The sequence below is a fragment of the Alosa alosa genome, chromosome 21 (assembly GCF_017589495.1).
Source record: "Alosa alosa isolate M-15738 ecotype Scorff River chromosome 21, AALO_Geno_1.1, whole genome shotgun sequence".
NCBI lineage: Eukaryota > Metazoa > Chordata > Actinopteri > Clupeiformes > Clupeidae > Alosa > Alosa alosa.
In genome coordinates, this window is record NC_063209.1 from 8,372,549 (window position 1) to 8,391,136 (window position 18,588).

Sequence of the window (18,588 nt, forward strand, 5' to 3'; positions counted from 1 at the left end):
AGAGAGAGAGAGAGAGGATGGAAGCAAAAGAGACGTGGCAACTGATTTCTCTACGTGCAGAACCTTGGGCTAGACAAGAGAGGAGAGAGAGGCATGCAATGGATGGAGAAAGAGAGGAAGAGTTAGTAAGACAGAGAGAGAGAGAGAGAGAGAGAGAGAGAGAGAGAGAGAGAGAGAGAGAGAGAGAGAGAGAGAGAGAGAGAGAGAGAGAGAGAGAGGGCACTTAGGTGTGGCTGTATGACTTTGCTCCCTATCACTTGTTTACGGTTATGATCATTCCTTCTCAATAACAATTATCTTTTAATAACACCCTTATTGCTGATTAAACCCACATCACTGGAGGGAGATTGCGAGTGAGTTTATTTGTGTTGTATGTGCGTGCGTGTGTGTGTGTGTGTGTGTGTGTGTTTCCCGTGTTAGCACGCTACATTTGATAAAAGGTCAGGGAGATGGAGAGGACATGCAGGGAGAGTGGACAACAAAGAGTGAGAGAGAAAGAGAGAGAGAGAGAGAGGAGGAAAAGGAGCTGTTTTGCTGTGCAAAACTCATCGACAAATCCGACATTGGCAGCGTCTGAATCCACCTAGGGCAAGGCATGTGTCTTTGTTACCATTCTGACAGGAGACAGAAAGAAAAGCAGAGGGAGAGAGAGAGTAAAGGAGGGAGGGATACAGAGGAGGGGTACGGAGGAGGGGTACAGGGGTGGGCAGAGACAAAGGTAGAATAGGAGCAGCTGGCAACAAGAAAGGGAAGGAGGGAGAGGAGAGAGGGAGGCATAGAAACATGGACGAAGGGAGGGAGAGAAAGAGGGAGAGCGTTTTTATGAGATTGCATCGGTGCTGTGGGAATTGACAGGTTAGTCAGCTCCCCAAAGATTTTGTATGTTTTTCTCTTTCATCCTCTCTCTCTCTTTCTCTCTCTCTCTCCCTCTCTTTGTCTGCCCCCTGTTTATCTGGGTAGTTCATTGTTCTCATTCTCCAGTGTTAGGGGTGTGGCCTGGGACAGGAGGTTCATCTGACTGGTTAAGGGGCAGCCCAGGGGGTGTGGCCTGGGATATGACAGGCATGACATCATTGAAGGCGTGGCCGCTTTGTCCTTTTTTTTTACACCCCTGTGTATCTTTTTGTGTCTGGTAGTCAAGGTGGTAAAAAAACAGAGGGTAACGAAAAACACCCAGCCTGGACTGTTGTCCTCATTCATTGTTTATGCCTAGTGAAAACACACAAACACATACACACATACACACACAAATGACTCATTTGGTGTGTGACGGAGCGAGTGGCCTGTGCCTAGGTGAGCGGTGAGTCAGGGGCTCAACCTGACGCTGTCATAACACCACCACCTCACATTCCCCCTTTGTCCACTTAACCTGACGCGGGACGAATTGAGCCCTGGAGAGTTTTCGCATCTTTTTACGTTTACGTCAGAGTTGTCAGAGAGGCCTGAGACAAACAGACGACATGGCCCTTTCGACAAACAGAGGAGTGTTTGCTGCCCTCGTGTGCTCTCTGGCCTGCTTGGCCGCACCGTGGGTCTTAAGGAGGTGCTGACCTGTCTGATCAGGACTGACCCGGTGTTGCGTTTCTAAACCCCTCTCTCGTCTCCTCGCCCATCTGCTCAGCCTGATGGATTAGAATGTGATTAAGCCATTAAGTCACAGCACCTGGGCTTTTCCTCAGCCTGAGGGCTCCATCTTGTGAAGAGTGTGAGAAAGCAGAGATCACAATCTAGGCCTGACCTGAGGCCTGAAGCTGCTTTTTTTATACATGGGTTTGTCAGTTTGTCATTATCTTTAAATCCATATATATATATATATGGATTTATTATATATTTACATGGTATTATATTTATATGGTCAAATCCCTCATGTGTCTATATATTTTAAGTCACAAAATGATAGTTACTGATAGTTATGGGTACCCTCTCTCTGTTGTTGTATTTTTTGTCTAGTGTGTGTGTGGTGCCTCTCTCACTACTTGCATCGCTTCATCTATCTCAGTGTCCATCTCTCTTGACCTCTGAGTCTAGCAGCCTGGTCCTCTGTAGTCTTCTGTATGTGGTCGGGCTGTTTGTTCTCTGTCTTCAAACAGCAGAGAAAATGGCCACCCATCGTGCTGCACCACCAAGTGCACTCTTGCAATGCAGTGGTTGGTCCTGACAGGACAAAAATAAGATTAAAGGCTTGCTACACTCTTTGTGTGTGTGTGTGTGTGTGTGTGTGTGTGTGTGTGTTTGCGTTTGCGTTTGTGTGTCTGCCAGACAGTGTGTGTGTGTGTGTGTGTGTGTGTGTGTGTGTGTGTGTGTGTGTGTGTGTGTGTCTGCGTGTGTGCAAGTGTCTGACTTCATCGGTGAATGAGATTAGCTGTGGACATCACGTTAAGGGCAGATTTATTCCCAGAATCCTCTCGCCCTTGCCCCACTGACTGACTGACTAAAACGCTCGAGAGAAGCCACTTGAGGTAAAGCATGAGTGATCTAGCCGCATTTAACAGATAAACAGAGACAAGTGCACAAGAAAATAAAGAAGATTGAGAGAGAGAAAGACATTCATATTTAATATTATCTAGCCCTCTCCTTTTAGTAATTGCTGTTTATTTTACCGGCATTGATTTATTCTTGCTGTTACTTATTCAGTAGGTGCCTCTCTCTTAAAAAAGAGATTCTCTTAGGTTATATTTGCCTGCCTGAAGCTCATCAATTTCTTATCTGAGGGAGATAAGACAAAAGCTTTTTGGTGTGACAACACATGTATTCTTCTGTTCCCTTCTTAATTGAAGGTTGTAATTACATTTGTAGAAGCTGCACTATGTGCTATGGTTACATGGTGCACTCCTGTTTCAATAAGTCTGCTACTTGCCTTTAAAGTGGCATTCAGTCACTGCGTATTGTGCACCTGTCATTTCTGAGACAAGGACAGAGGGAGAGGGAGAGGGAAAAAGAGAGAGAAAGAGAAAGAGTGAGAGAGAGAGAAAAATAGAAAGATAGATAGACAGAGAGAGAGATAAAAAGAGAGAGAGAGGTTGTGTGTGATGGGTGTTTGGGCCATGTTACTGCTCCTATCTAAGGACATCTCTCCCTCCCAGACACACTCCCTCACACTCCACTGCACACACTCACTAACTCCCCTCCGGAAGTAAGGAAGGAGGGAGGGAGGGAGGGAGGGAAGGCAAAAGCAGAAGAAATGATAAAAGGGAGAGGGAGAAAGAGGAGATTTCTCGGACAGGGACATATATGAAGGGTAATGTAGGTCACAGCTGTATGGGTCTGAGCAGGGGGATGGTGTGTGTGTGTGTGTGTGAGAGAGAGAGAAAGAGAGAGTGTATGATGGTGTATGAGGGAGGGGTAGGGCAAAAAAAGTGACAGAGTGAGAGAAGTAACAAAACAAAAGAAAACGTGTAGAGAAACGTAGTGTAAATGAGGTGTGTTGCTTTGACTGTGGAGTCTTGTGAAAAGTGCCACATCACCGTTGGGCTGACTGGATGCTGGGCAAACTGGAGGACTGGCTCTCGGAGTAATGAAGTCTAATTTATGCCTGTCCTCAAAGCCTCTCTGCTCCTGCCTGCCTGCCTGCCTGCCTGCCTGCCTGCCTGCCCGCCACCCGATTTATGGAGCTGCAGAAGCAGGCAGACGAGAGGGAGAGTAGGGCCAGAAGACTGACTCATATTTAACACTCAGACAGGAGCGCAAATGAGATGCAAGTGGGCAGCATCCACAAGCATGCTCACACAATGAAGCATGGGAACACACACACACACACACACACACACACACACACACACACACACACACACACAGACTCAGGCATACTCTGTTTTATCTGTGCTACTCTCTAACATTGCCCTTTAGCTGCGCTCCCGGCCAATGTAAGGGCCAACTCCATAAATAAAACTGTTTCAGTCCAATTTAGTGAAATGGCAGTGTGCAAAGAGGGTAAACACGTGTTTGTTCTCTGTTAAAATGCCACTCTTTTCTTCTCTGAGCTCCCTCTCCCTCCTCCACCCGTTCCTCCCCTGCTGTGATAGATGGAGTGTTTTTTGATGTGTAATCGGGTGTGGACGGAACGCGGTCCACTGAATGTTCTGACGCTCTGATTCCGCACGGCTCTCAGGCTTCTCTTTGAGATTAGGTGTTCCTGCTGGCCTTCTGTCTGGGGCGGATACACACGCCCCCGTTCTGCTGTGATCCAGGTCCAAAGGCCTTTTAAAACCATTCGATTTGAAGCCATAGCACTATATTTTATACCATTTTGTTATTATTTAAAGTTGAAAAGAAATTACTGGCACTAAAATGACAGAGTATTTTCCATGCCAGACATATAGAGAGGTCTGGACTAAATCTTGCTGCCAGACAAAAGGATTGCTACATAGCAACGCATAATCCATAGTTATAAATGTAAATACAGGAAGGGATTAAGGTTTTGAGAGCAACTGGCTTTATGTTCATGTTAGTGACTATAAAATGCATTCAATATGTCTCATATCTGCTGTGAGATTGCTGCTGGATCCAACTATCATTGATTCTCACAGTGCTTTATAACTATAATCTCCACTCTGTCTCCCTTAAAGAAACAGAGGGTGGACGGCAGTGGCCTTTATTGATATAGATGATGAAAATGGTGTTGACAGTCTCTCTCTCTCTCTCTCTCTCTCTTTCTTTCTCTCTCTCGCTCTCTCTCTCCATCAGACGGAGTTGAGGGTGGAGAGGTGTCTCCGCCCATGGGCGCAGGCGTGGACTCCAACAGCTGGCACTTCCGCTACGGAGGCCCCCCCGGGCCGCAGCACCTGAAGCCGGGCGAGATGCCGCCGGAGGCCTTCATCATCCCGGGCTCGCCGGCCATCATCTCCATCCGCCAGGGCCAGGAGGGCGACGACAAGAGCGACTTCATCACCTTCGGCAAGAAGGAGGAGGCCAAGAAGAAGAAGAAGAAGAAGAAGGAGAAGAAGGACAAGCGGGAGAAAGGGAAAGACGACGACGAGTAGAGGAGTGGAGCGAGGGATAGAGGAGGGATAGAGGAGGGATAGATGTTTTTGAGACTCGTAAGACAGAGGTGCCAACACCAATGATAGATAGATAAGCCAACAGGATGGCACAAACAACATCCAAAGAGAGAGAGAGAGAGAGAGAGAGAGAGAAAAAACATCCACAACCACCGGCATGCTAGTCGTGTGCCCACGTGTTTCATGGCTCCAACTGATTTCCCCACATTAAATACTGAAGATTTGGCCTTAAATTGATTCTCCTCATCCCTAGTCAACTGTAGAGGGTTTTAATCAGTCACGCCTTCTGAGATTAATTCTACTCTATCGCCTGTGTGCCTGAGAGTTAAGGGGTGGCATTGCCCCCTGCCCACCATCCTGATCTGCCTCCTTGGCTCATGTTGGCACCTCTGTCTTACTTGGTCCTACTCGTATAATCTTTCCAGGCATGGAAAGCAAACGTAAAACAAGAACATCAACAACAACAACAACAACAACAACAAAACAAGCTCATGTGGCTCTCCTGAGTTGATATAGAAAGCTGTGTTCTGAGAAAGAGAAAGCAAAAAATAAATACAGGAGGCAAGTCAGAAAGCTCCTGGGTGAAATGCATGTTATTAGGCAGTAGGACACATGCTCTTGTAAATATGTTGGTCACAAGATGGCCGCCGTCTGTATGTAAAGCAAAGTGACACGGCCACCGCTTCTGCTTGTTTTACTCTGTCAGTGTTCTCCGGATGGAAACAAAATGGACCCTTGTTCAGATCACGAAAGGACACCCGATTATTTAAAAAAAAAAAAAGTCCTGGAGAGAGAAAAAGCAAGTAGACCATCTAACCGAATAGGAAAAAAAGCAAAAATATATATTTCAGCCGAACGACGGAATGCCAGCACTTTTTTACGTTGTTTTTCTTTTTTGTTGTTGACCTTATCAGCACACTCTCTCCAAGGCTCTGTAAATGTGTATTATGGAAATGTGTATTCTCCCTTTCCCTCACAAACGAAAGAGCAGGGTCCAAAGTCCAGTTACTACCCCCATCCCCACCCCCTAGTGCTGGGGTCAGCTAGGCCCCTTCTCCTCCACGCGTTCGCAGGGCTAGCAGCACACTCGCCTCCCTTGCATTACTAATTTTTATTACAAGCAAACCTCTGGAGAGTAGAACTGGGTTGAATCATAGAGAAGGGAGGAACAGCGGGGAAAAACAGCCTCGGTTCCCCAGTGTGTTCTAACAAGCAGATTAAAGCTTGTGTTGGAAAGTTTTGTTCTACGATTGAAGTTGTTGGGAGTCGTTTTAGAGCACTAGGAATGTTTTTCTTTAAAAAAAAAAAAAAAAAAGAAGTTAACCCTCTCCTACCCATTCCCCCTCTCTCCCTTCTTAGTGAAAGCTTGAAGCTTATGCTGTGAATGTTTGGTAGCGCCTTCCCGATGCTTGTAGACTTTGCCCGTACCCCCCTTACCCTGGATTTGTGCCTGCTTTCTCAGCTCATCACTGAGTGAACTGACAGTACCCCACCATCCTACACACACACACACACACACACACACACTTACATCAACACACACATGCACACAAAAGGACCCTCACTGAATCTTACAAATGACTTTGCTCCTTCATACCAGGGTATATTGGTTCCATTTTTGTTTGTTTGTTTGTGTGTTTTTTTGTTTTTTTTTCAGTTTGAGCTTTAGCAGTCAAGGGCCGTGCTTTCTTATGCTCGCTCTTTTTCTCTTGTTTTGCTTTTGTCTCTATTTTTCCTCAAGCTTTAAGTGATCTTTAGGATGTCCTCCTCTTTCAGGACACCAAACACTGTCTCTGTCTCTCACTCTCTCTCTCACTGACCAGGGCACTGGTCACTGTCCCCCCCTCTGGGTAGCTGGGTGTGTTTCTTCTGGACATTGTGGTGTGCTCAACCTGTAGCATGGAGTAATGCTCAAAGCAAAAAGGCCTGTGTTTCGACCCAGAGGTGGCCCGGGTGGACTCTTTTAAGATCTGTACGGTATGTGTTTGGAAAACAAAACAAAACAAAACAAAACAAAACAACAACAACAAAAACACAAAACACAGTCCAGTGCTTTCTCTTTGTTTGTGAGCTTTTTCGAAAACCAGTGATTGCCAGGTCTGTGTTTTGAAAACCGTGCGCGTCTCTGCTCACACGCTTGCGCTGGTCATCACCACGTCCAAAGAGAGGAGAGGAAACGAGACAGACGTCAAGGGTCAGGCGTGACGGAGGTGACAGTGGGGACGCTGGGGTTGCAAAAACTCCTGCCTCTGTCCTCAAACCTTTCAAATTATATCTATTTCCAATGCAGCTGAAGCCATACTCTAAACAAATGCACACTGATCCTTTTTTAACTGAGGTCTATTTGAGATAAGAATGTAAATGTATGAATTGGCTACGCAAACATGAACCAGCTTTTCCAAAAAGCCAAACCTGAAGTCTCTATGTGTGTTAGAAGAGCTTCTGTATCACCACTGTTCCCATTCACCGTATTGTAAGAAATTAGTAATCCAATCAAAAGGCAGAAACATGCTTCAGCTCCGCTGCTATTGGCTCCCTTGCCCCACCTGTCTAATCTGTAGCCACACCCCCACCAAATCTCATAGCTCAAAATGTTGACGTCCCAACATTTGTCGACTGCTGCATGTACTAATCAGAAGAAGAAAAAATCACATACTATATAGAGATATATATGAATATAGACATAGATGGCTATGATTTCTATTATTTTTGTTATGATCTTTATGTTCATCACTCGCACAAGAGATTTGTGTATGTACCGTCTCTGCCAAGCATCTGCATCTGACACCCTCTGCACCCACTCACGGTGGAGTTCTATGACGTTAAACTAACCTTCTAGATATTTGTACATGCTATAGTGTGATGCCCTCGAGCATACTTTTTCCTCTTTTATTTTCATCTTTTTGTTTATTTTTGATGACTAATGATCAAAAAAAACATGTAAATGAAAAAAAAAAAAAATTTTGTGTCTGGCTTTGACATAATGATCTATCTAACACTGTAATATTGTAATGGGATTACTATGTATGACAACTCTACAATGAATATCTTCTCTTTCACCCCTTCTTTGAAGAAAAAAAAAGAAAAGCGATAAAAAAAATCCTAATGTAAAATACAGTATATGTAGTGTATGCTTGTATTTAGTGAGCGTTCATGCTGTCATTTTTTCTCAGTGTATGGTGGTGGTCAGTAGGTGGCGCTATGCTGTCCTTTGGGGCAGGGCACATCTGTTGTTAAACCTTTTTGTACACCTGCTCATCAACTGTAACGGTGAAGTAGTGAAGTTCATTTATCTCTCTTTTTTATTTCATTTCAATGGATAAAGTGGTACTGTGTTTTGTTTATAAATCACAAAAATAAATAAAGTTTTCTTTCTTAAGAACGTGACTGACAGTCTCTACATTGACATTTTTTAAGCACAAGAATGTATCCACTCCCCTAGGTGTGCTCTGATACACAGAAAAGTAAGTGGTGTACATTAGAACACCAACAAAGGTACAATTCACACTGTTAAATGCTTTAAAATATTTTATTGATATATTTGGCTAGTGTGCAAAAGTTATTCATTATTTTATGCAGACTGCTTGTTCCCGACAGTCACACTAACTGGTCATAGGGGGATGAAAAGTGTGTATATCCGTCCTTCATATCACCATAACCCATATTCCATGATACGATGAAGATGATACCAATATCAAAACTAGTTACTGGCAAAAGCACATGCCAAAAGTACCAGATTGTCAGATTTGAAGAAGGAATGAAAGTAAATACTTATCTCTGTAGTGTGGACCTCCTGGCCACACACAAAATGCAGCACTTAGTAAAATTGTTCCTCTACTTCTCCTGCTTCCTCTCTCTTCCTTCTTTCCCTCCCTCGTTCATTCATTCCTTTCTTTATCTCTCTCTCTCTCTTCTCTCCCATGTCTCAGTGAATTAATTGCTGTCTCTGCTCTGACATTGCGCCGTCACATTGCCTCAGCAGAGACATGATGAGTAAGCCTGGGAGGCACTGATACAGCCTAGGCCATCCACGCATCTATCGATCCAGACTGAATTCTCCCTCTCTTTCTTTTTTTCTTATTTTTCTTTTTCATTTTTTTTTTTGGGGGATGATGATAATTAGCCATCATTAAGCCATTGAGGGATTTCTGGAAGCAGTCATTGTGCCCTGAAGTCTTGATCATCTGAAACGACATCTGCTATTGATGCTAATTTTAATTTCTTCTGCTAATGAGGCTTTCATCGTCACTGGCTGGCTGATGAGTGTTAACCAGCCAGTCTTTAGTGCTCCGCTGCCTCTGCCTCTCTCATCTCTGTGGAGCCTCTTGCTTGTGTTTGGTTGCTGTGTATGCAGTACTCAGTTCTCTCAACAAGCCTTTGAACAGCAGCTGAGATGTTGCCACTTCTCAGATTCTCTCCCGCTCATTCTCTCTCTCTCTCTTCTCTCCCATGTCTCAGTGAATTAATTGCTGTCTGCTCTGACATTGCGCGTCACATTGCCTCAGCAGAGACATGATGAAAATAAGCCTGGGAGGCACTGATACAGCCTAGGCCATCCACGCATCTATCGATCCAGACTGAATTCTCCCTCTCTTTCTTTTTTTCTTATTTTTCTTTTTCATTTTTTTTTGGGGGGGGGGATGATGATAATTAGCCATCATTAAGCCATTGAGGGATTTCTGGAAGCAGTCATTGTGCCCTGAAGTCTTGATCATCTGAAACGACATCTGCTATTGATGCTAATTTTAATTTATTCTGCTAATGAGGCTTTCATCGTCACTGGCTGGCTGATGAGTGTTAACCAGCCAGTCTTTAGTGCTCCGGCGCTCTCTGCCTCTCTCATCTCTGTGGAGCCTCTTGCTTGTGTTTGGTTGCTGTGTATGCAGTACTCAGTTCTCTCAACAAGCCTTTGAACAGCAGCTGAGATGTTGCCACTTCTCAGATTCTCTCCCGTTCATTCTCTCTCTCTCTGTCTCTCTCTGTCTCTTCTCTGTCTCTCTCTCTCTCTCTCTCTCTCTCTGTTACATGAAACTAGTTTCTAAGAAATGCCACATAGCACAGTGGAAAGGTTTACATCATGGTTGCAACTTTCAAAATAAAATAAAGAGAAATATGACGGAAAGTGAATCACAAACAGCTTACACACCGTTATGATCAAGGAAGAGGTTACTATAGTTACCAAAAGGATGGGACAGGTTTCCATGGCAACATGTATCTGGCTCAACTAAGAGATGAAGACAATCAGAGGTGGAGGTGGAGTTGAAAAGGGAGAGAAGGGAAGGGTGTAGTCCCAGAACATTTGACAGTCTCCTGAACTTCAAAGGCACACACAGCGCATCTCCGCAGCTGCAGTGCCTACTGCAGCCACACTGACTTGCAGTCCCAGATAGAAACTGCTAGAAGCTCGCCCCCTCTCCATGGGCTCGTTGCGGTTACTCCTGTGCCTCCCCCCTCCCCTCGTTCCCGCAAACAGATCCACGTCCGTGAGGACTCGTCCACAAAGTGCCTATTAGAGATCGCAGCACTGTGTGCTTTCTCAATTACCTTCCATTTTAAGTGCTTAGCTGGGAGTAAACAAACATTGTGGCCAAACTAAACCAAATAAACAAAACACAGTAAATGGGCTGAGATTCTAGCCAGCAGCGATAGTTCTACAGGAGCGGAGGCAGAGGGCCCAGCTAATGAATATGGAGATGCTTTGTGGCAGAGCGCACGGAGCCAGAGCAGGAGTGATGTGTGGGATGCAGAGACTGCATAGGAGAGGCCTGTGAGGTTAAAGGGTAGGGGTGGGGGGGGGATGCAGAGACTGCATAGGAGAGGCCTGTGAGGTTAAAGGGTAGGGGTGGGGGGGGGATGCAGAGACTGCATAGGAGAGGCCTGTGAGGTTAAAGGGTAGGGGGGGGGGGATGCAGAGACTGCATAGGAGAAGATGCCTGTGAGGTTAAAGGGTGGGGGTGGGGGGGGGGATGCAGAGACTGCATAGGAGAGGCCTGTGAGGTTAAAGGGTAGGGGTGGGGGGGATGCAGAGACTGCATAGGAGAGGCCTGTGAGGTTAAAGGGTAGGGGGGGGGGGGATGCAGAGACTGCATGGGGGGATGCAGAGACTGCATAGGAGAGGCCTGTGAGGTTAAAGGGTAGGGGGGGGGGGATTCTCTGTACCTGTTCTATGTAGTGAACATGAGTCAGCAAGAGACTATCAGTAACATACATATAAACCTCAGTTGCATCACTAACGCAACTACATCTGTCTGTATTCATGGGAATGGGCATCTACAACACACTGACTGGAAGCTATTGAAGTGATAGAAAAGGGGTTAAATAATGGCATCTCAAACCGACTCAAAAGTAAATAATTCATTCAGATCCATCAAAAAGTATTCCAGTGTTTTGCTGAGAAGTCCTTTTTGGTTAGGAGGCAGTGTTTTGATCAAGTGTCACTGAGACGGGGCATCTCAAACTCAAACTGACAAACTGCGTTCATCAATTATTGCATAACACTTGTCATCATCCATCACTGTGTACAGGCTGAGTCTTGTTTGTTAGTTTGTTTGGGTGGCGGCAGTGGTGGTGGTGGTCAGATGTCACCGAGCTGTGTGGGTCTGGAGTCTTTCTAGCACCACTCACGTGCAGTTTGTACCGCCACTGTCCTGGGAAAAGGTTCAAGGGAGGAGGGCCAGGGGTGGACGCTATGGTCGGGAGCGTCCAGGGTCGCTCTCACCTCCACGCCGAGTGACTCAGCAGAGAGCGAGCGACTTCCTGCTGAGCTGGCAAACGGGCAGGAGCCAAAGACGTGGCGACGGCACATTTACCGCCCGCCATAAATCAGAGCGCTGACGGCCACAGATGCTGTCGCCAAGCCAGGCCTGCAGAGACGAGATGAGACACAAGACCAGAATAAACAACAGGTAGGGCGCTTAACAGGATATACAGCCAACTCATGTTCTATCTCTCTCTTTCCCTCAAATGGAACACATAAATAAACACACACACCCTCGCACACACACACACATGAATAAAGGTTAATGACCATAACAGAGTGTGTGTGTGTGTGTGTGTGTGTGTGTGTGTGTGTGTGCGTGCGTGCATGCGTTAAAAGCCAGTAGTTGTTGTTCAAGTGCACCCCTGGGCAGCATTCTAGCAGCTTGGCAACACTATAATAAACATTAGAACATTATAAGAGAAATGGCGACATGGGGAACAATTTTTCTGTACACTTTTTACGAAGAACATGGCACTTCAGATGCACCCTCCACATGAACAATAAGTCTCGCTGTGTGAGCTTACACTTAGGGTTGAACACAAGGGTGAGAGGGCACAAGAAACAGTCGTCATATCTCAAACACCTCCACTAATTTAAAGTTGAGTCTCCATTAATATGCAAAAACACTTGAATATGTGACTTATCTATCTGGAGGTCAAGTGGACGTGACCGCTAATAGGCCCTGGTGCTTACACCCCGGTTTCTACGGTGTGAAGTGGATGAATCACCAACTCCCTTGGGATGGGACACCAGGGTAACTCCCAGCCGAAACCAGCACCCAATTTTACAGCTGGGTGGAAAGCGACAGTCACTGTACAGATCAAGTGTCTTGTCCGAGGGTACAGCTCACAATTTCAAGAGATTCAGACAAGTGACCTTTCAATTGCCAGCCACCACTGACCTCTGAACTATGTGTTCTTGCCAGGTCCACTTACAGTACTGAAAATGAAAGAAATTATTGTTATATCAATGGAAATATGAGTGCAGTAATGCAAAATGAGTATAATGAATAAAAACGTAGCCTCATGGAGCAGAAAGATGGGGATGCAAAATGTCTAATGTAGCCTCCCATAATATTGCAGTTTGAAGATTGTTTTAAGGTAAAAACAAAAAAATATTGTGATGGCGGTAGTGTGTGTGTGTGTGAGAAACAGATGAAATGCAGGCACACCCATCTGGCAGGCACAAATACTTCAGTCCTGTGAGACTGAGGTTCATTGGATAGCATATCTGATGAACCTTGGTGCTACAGAATCTCTTGGCTCTTCATTATTCTGCTCCCAACGCTGTCGGTGCGGCCAAGATACAATTAGCATCTGATTACTTTGATCTGAAAAAAGGGCTTTTAAATCCTCCCCCGTGTCCTGTATGCAGAGAACTCTGACTCATTTAATGTGTACGTGTGCACCATTCATGAACTGAGCCAGCATGTTTCATTCCTGCTTTAAATTTCTTAACTAATCCACAAACTGTGCTAATTGCTAAAGCGACATTAGAGCCAAAATAAAACAAGGTGAGTATTTACACTTTACATAGCCCACGGAGCTCTGAGATCAGAGAACTGACAACGCTTTAATTTTTAAAAGACCACAGCTCCCATAATGCGCTGCGGGAAGACGCATTGTGTTACGTAGCAAAACAGAAGCACGCTGTACAGACATGTTCAGGGAGAAGATTTCGACGGGTTGTAAGGCGTTTAATAACCGTATTGATGCATTGAACCCATACTAGACAATACTTGGCACCTATTGCATTAAGCTATAGCGTGTCGTCCATTTTTAATTCCTCGTTCAGCTTTTAACGTGGAGGAAAAGGCGGCTACTGTGTTGGAGGTAAAATACTTCACGCTGTAGATATAAACGATGATCGTTGCCCCATACAGCTATCTTCTTGACAGTCACCTTAAGATATGTAACAGGAACAGTCGCTGGCCGTTGTGTTGTGAAAACTGCACTTAATCTAACCTAGAAGTCTTTGGGTGATGAAGTCTATACAATTATTTTTTAGACTGTCCTATAGCGCCCCCGACCAGTGCAAGTGGGGCTATGCTGTAAAGGATGATGGAAGTTCCAAACTGTTTGTCGAATAAACCCCCTCCAGGACAAGAAAAGATATACAAAATATGTTGAAAAAGTGTTGTTTAGAATGTTTCGTGCGTCGTTGGCCATTGTGGGTGGAAGAGAGTTCGCGACTGATTGAATATGTCGTTTGGGCTTTCCTGGACCTATAAAAATAAACCTACGTACATGATCAGCATTGGAATAGCTAATTGGTGAACGACAGAAAGCAACAGTGGCTCTTATTGATTAAGAGGGAAAGAACAGCGGAATTACAAACAAGTCAACAGACCTCAAACCAAGTGGTGGATCTGGACTCTCGTCTTCTTTTTCGTCATCATCAGAGGCGCAGATGAGAGTAGCCTACGGCAGACAAATGAGGACAACCTGATTATTTGCCACAGCTGTGTTGAGGTGAGACTTGTTTAAGCAGCAAATCTAAATAAAAACTTATTTTTGCTATTCAAGCAAGCCTCTGTCTTGAAACGTGAGGCTAAATTAATTAAAGTAGGCTAGGCTATAGTATAGATCAATAAAAGAGTATGGAGTCGCATTGTGTGAATGATCATCCACACCATCGAAGCGAATTCGCCGGTCTCTGTGTTTTTGTTTTGACAAAAACACAGATTCCGCCTATTCCTTTAAACTCAATGGTATTCCTTTAAACTGAATTGTGTTAAAGGCACAAGAGAACGTGTTTGAAGTGTTCACTGTGATGATTTGGACCCAGTTTTAAAACCATGACGGCTCGTCCTTGCGCTTTTGCTTCCGGATTGGAGCATCCTCTTGGTGTGTCGAAGGGTGGATTCACTTGCAGTTCTCTCCGTGTCACACAGCGTGCCGCTGCCTCACTCCTCCAAAGATGAGGAGTAGTAGTAGCCTATTGCTACGGCAGGAAAATCACTGATTTCCTCACACAATGGTTGGAATTGGAAACCACAGTATTCAATAGTGAAGTACGTTTAAATGTCAGACCCTCTTTTAATCTAAAACTAACTATTAAAGGCTGGCCATGTTAATAAGTACCGTTTAGCCTAGAGTAACCTGCAGACAGATGAAGTAGGCCTAGTGGCTTTCACTTGAACAATATGAGCATGTAAGCAGTTATGAGGTTACACCAGAAACCACATCCTCCGTGGCTCAGGTACAAAACTTACAATATATTTTTTATGAATCAATTAATCAAACAATACCCATGAATAAACATTGGCATTATTAAAAGTATACATGTTTGATACCTTTATCAGATTGTGGCATTGTGACATTTGACGATCTGAGACTCAACATAGCTGTAGCTATCTGGAGCATATGTATAGCCATATGTATAGCCTCCAGATATTGGTGACCTCTAGAAAGATTGCAGAGTGCCTGGAGTTTACAATTAATTAAAATTGAAGTGACCTTCCTGAAGGGCTATTTAAAAAGTCACTTTAGAAGTTATTGACAAATGTCATAGTTTAGATTGGAGGGGAGGGGGGTGCTGTTTAGTGCCATGATGATGTTTTTTGTTGCCTGTCAGGAGCACTGGATGGTGGGGGGAAGGATGACTCCAAGGGCCCTGCACCCTCAATATTTTTATCCACTTGACATCATATGCGTGGATTGTTTCTACATTTGTTTAGGAAATTTCAGATATACACCAGAGATATGTTACATTTCTTGTGTTATAGGAAGGGGATTTCCCACAGTAACCAATCAACAACTGAGCCTATTTAACATCAAAAACAAAATCACCAACAATGCAACCTTTGTGGGCAAAAACATCACCAACAGAGCAGCCTTCATTAGCATTACACTGGGGTTTTCATGTAGGCACCTTCCTTCAGTGTTTAGTTGAATTAGGCCCACGATACCTCAAGACGGCTCAAACCAGATTTATATTTCACCCCTCTTTGTATTCATTATATGGTACATGTATATGGTATATGGTATACTAGCTACAGTATCCCACATAACATTTTAGACCAATCACCTTGTTTTATCCTTAGTAGTTTCATGTTCAGATATTGTGGAAACCTAACATATTGGCACAACATTAATGAAGTATTGCATTTGCACACAAAAACATTGATCAATGCCATGTGGGTACAAAAATGACTTATACATTATCCTCAATATCACTCAATTTGCATTTTGCTCTGCATCTAAAATCAGGGGGCATGCAGTGCAGATGTACGAGCTGCTAACTGTGCTTCTTTGTCTGCCATACATCCTGAAGGATTTGGTCAGGCTAGGAATACTACTTTCTTAAGATATTAATGCCCAAACATGGCTAACAAGATAAAGCATTTTTGAGAATGTCATTAAAAAAATCCAACAGTGAAAAATGAAAATATTGGAATAGAACAAAACTATTTTTCAAGAGGTTAGTTTTGGGACCTACACATTATGTAGACGAAAAGTTACAAAAATATGAGACTGTGCTGCAACCATTATGCTGGACCCTATCTGATTTGACACAGAATGACCCTTACAAATGTAGTAGGTTACCTCCACCGAATTAGGCAGTGCAATTTTGGTCAACATAAAGAAATAAATTTAAATGTTGAAAGTAATTGTGGTGAATAATTACTTAATATTAATCTTAGACTGGCAAACTTCAGGAAAACTTAGGAATCAGGTTTATTCTGTCACAAGCAGAGAGGGTACAAAAAATGGTCTATTGTCTATGTAGCCTAGGCCATGGCACAGAGGCCATGGCCTCTGTTGGATCAACCTCTCTCTCTCTTCCTCAGTTCCCCATCTAGTTCTAATTCTTACAATGCAAGTTAGTCACTTTTGTATGGGTTAAACAAAGAAAGAAATTGGCGGCAAAACAATCCCACGTGGTTGGTTCTCCACTTGGCATCAGACACACCTACTCTCACCTACTTCACACCTACCCATTCTTATCTGAAGAGCATGGGGAGAGATATCTTATATATCAGAAATATCACTTATAGAATATTCCAAACATTCTCACAATCAAATCATTACAATCATTGTACTGAGACTATTACAATGATACCAAACATGAATATATTTACATTTCATGACACATGGATACATTATAGCAAGGTAACATCCTTTGTCTTGTGGATCTGATAGCCCTTGGAACCAGGACATTAGCATTTCATTGGGGGAGGGGAGGGTGTCTTTGTTTAATGCCAAGAGGGGCCACATGGCTAACTGCAACTAGTCTTGAAATTAAATTATTATTCATTTTAACCCTAAAATTATTGCTATCAATGTATTTCAATGAATATGTTGATCCCCTGGGGATCAATAAATTATCTATCTATCTATCTATCTAGTACTCAAATTAATTAATTGGAATACAGTTATAATGTCGATTTTATATTTAAATTGAATGCATTTCTGGACTGAAAAATGGATTTCAATGCACTTCTTATGAGTACATAAAAATTACATGAATTGCATTGTTCTTCAATAAACAGAAAATGTTGCTGCATATAGTGAATCATGAAATGATTCGATGGTTCAAATTATGGTTGATCTAGTTTTATTGAGGCTCAATATTACATTCTTTCATATGTCAAAAATGTGTACAGTGGCACTCCTGGTTCCAATATTTTGGCATTGTTTTTTGTTTTTGAGTCTTGTTGGACTTGGACAAAGATATTTTGAATTTGGTAGTATGATATCGGCAGTGATTAACACAGATAATTGCTAATGTAGACAATTTGTAGTGGTACAAATATACCATAAGACAAAAAAATACACTGTAGGGATTTAAAAAAACAAAAAAAAGACTATATTCGGACATACAATTGAAAAGCATTGGTATTTTAACTCTGGAAGGGCTAGTGTACATTTATATGAACATAAATATATTCATATATGTCAATACATTTGTACATATTTTACTGGAATAATAAGGCAAAGTCATCCACGTGACTTAGCATTTAAATCAAGTAGTATTTTAATCACCTAAGCATCAACTTCACAAACTGTAAGTTAACCCTCATGTTATCCTTGGGGTCAATTTGACCCCAAGCAACGTTTAACATCATAAAATATATGGTTCACTTTTTTTTTTTTGCTTCATGTTTCATGACTTTTCCTCAATTGAAGGGTACAACAGAGTTAGCATGACATTTGTACAATAATTTGTTTTCAATGTCCTGTACACATATGTTGTACATTGATGTTCCTTGGGGTCAGTTTGACCCCAGCTGTATGAAACATAGGATACCTGAATATTTGACACATTATGGATATTATTATTTGAATAGTATGAGAACATATTGTTATTATCATTATTACATACACAAGTCCACACATTACATATAAGTCATTTTGGCAGGACTGTATAAGTCAAAAATTGGGAACAACAGCAGCCTTTGGGCTACTGACACTGGATGAGAACATATTGTTATTATCATTATTACATACACAAGCCATGGCAGGATTGCCAGCCAAGGGTTCCATATTGCCAAGGGTTCCAAGGTTCATAAAGGGGTGTGGGGGTGGGATTGTTTTGTAGGGCTATTGATGGTGGTTATTACACTCTTGTTAAGTACCTGTCACAAAAAAAACTGGGTAACAATATTAGGGTTTATTTAGCTGGGGTCAAATTGACCCCAAGGATAAAGAGTGTCGGTAAGATTTGAGGATAACACAAGGGTTAATAAACATCATGATCGAAAGTCTACGTAACCATGAGTGCTGGTCCACACACTGGGTACAGAGGGCCGCAGCCCCAGACGCCACAGAGGAGAAGGCACAGCTCCAGACTAATCGCGGCAGTATACAGTTGCTGTCCATGGTTCTG

At 43.3% G+C, this 18,588-nt stretch overlaps 1 protein-coding gene and 1 long non-coding RNA gene across 20 annotated transcripts in view; one reads left to right on the plus strand and one right to left on the minus strand.

Moving 5' to 3' along the window:
• The window catches only part of LOC125286799 (protocadherin alpha-C2-like), a 176,173-nt gene extending 167,789 nt beyond the window's left edge, over window positions 1-8,384 (plus strand). For all 19 annotated transcript variants that reach the window (XM_048232100.1, XM_048232096.1, XM_048232095.1 and 16 more), the window contains exon 4: window positions 4,684-8,384. In XM_048232100.1, coding sequence (XP_048088057.1) covers window positions 4,684-4,979 — 296 coding nt within the window. In that variant the 3' untranslated portion in view covers window positions 4,980-8,384. The remainder of the gene's footprint in view (window positions 1-4,683) is intronic.
• A 2,823-nt stretch (window positions 8,385-11,207) lies between these two features.
• Window positions 11,208-14,292, minus strand: LOC125286766. Its single transcript, XR_007192240.1, has 3 exons — window positions 14,107-14,292; window positions 12,659-12,696; window positions 11,208-11,860 (listed from the first exon to the last, which is right to left on the minus strand). It is a non-coding gene; the product is annotated as an uncharacterized LOC125286766 (long non-coding RNA).
• Window positions 14,293-18,588: the final 4,296 nt, after the last annotated feature.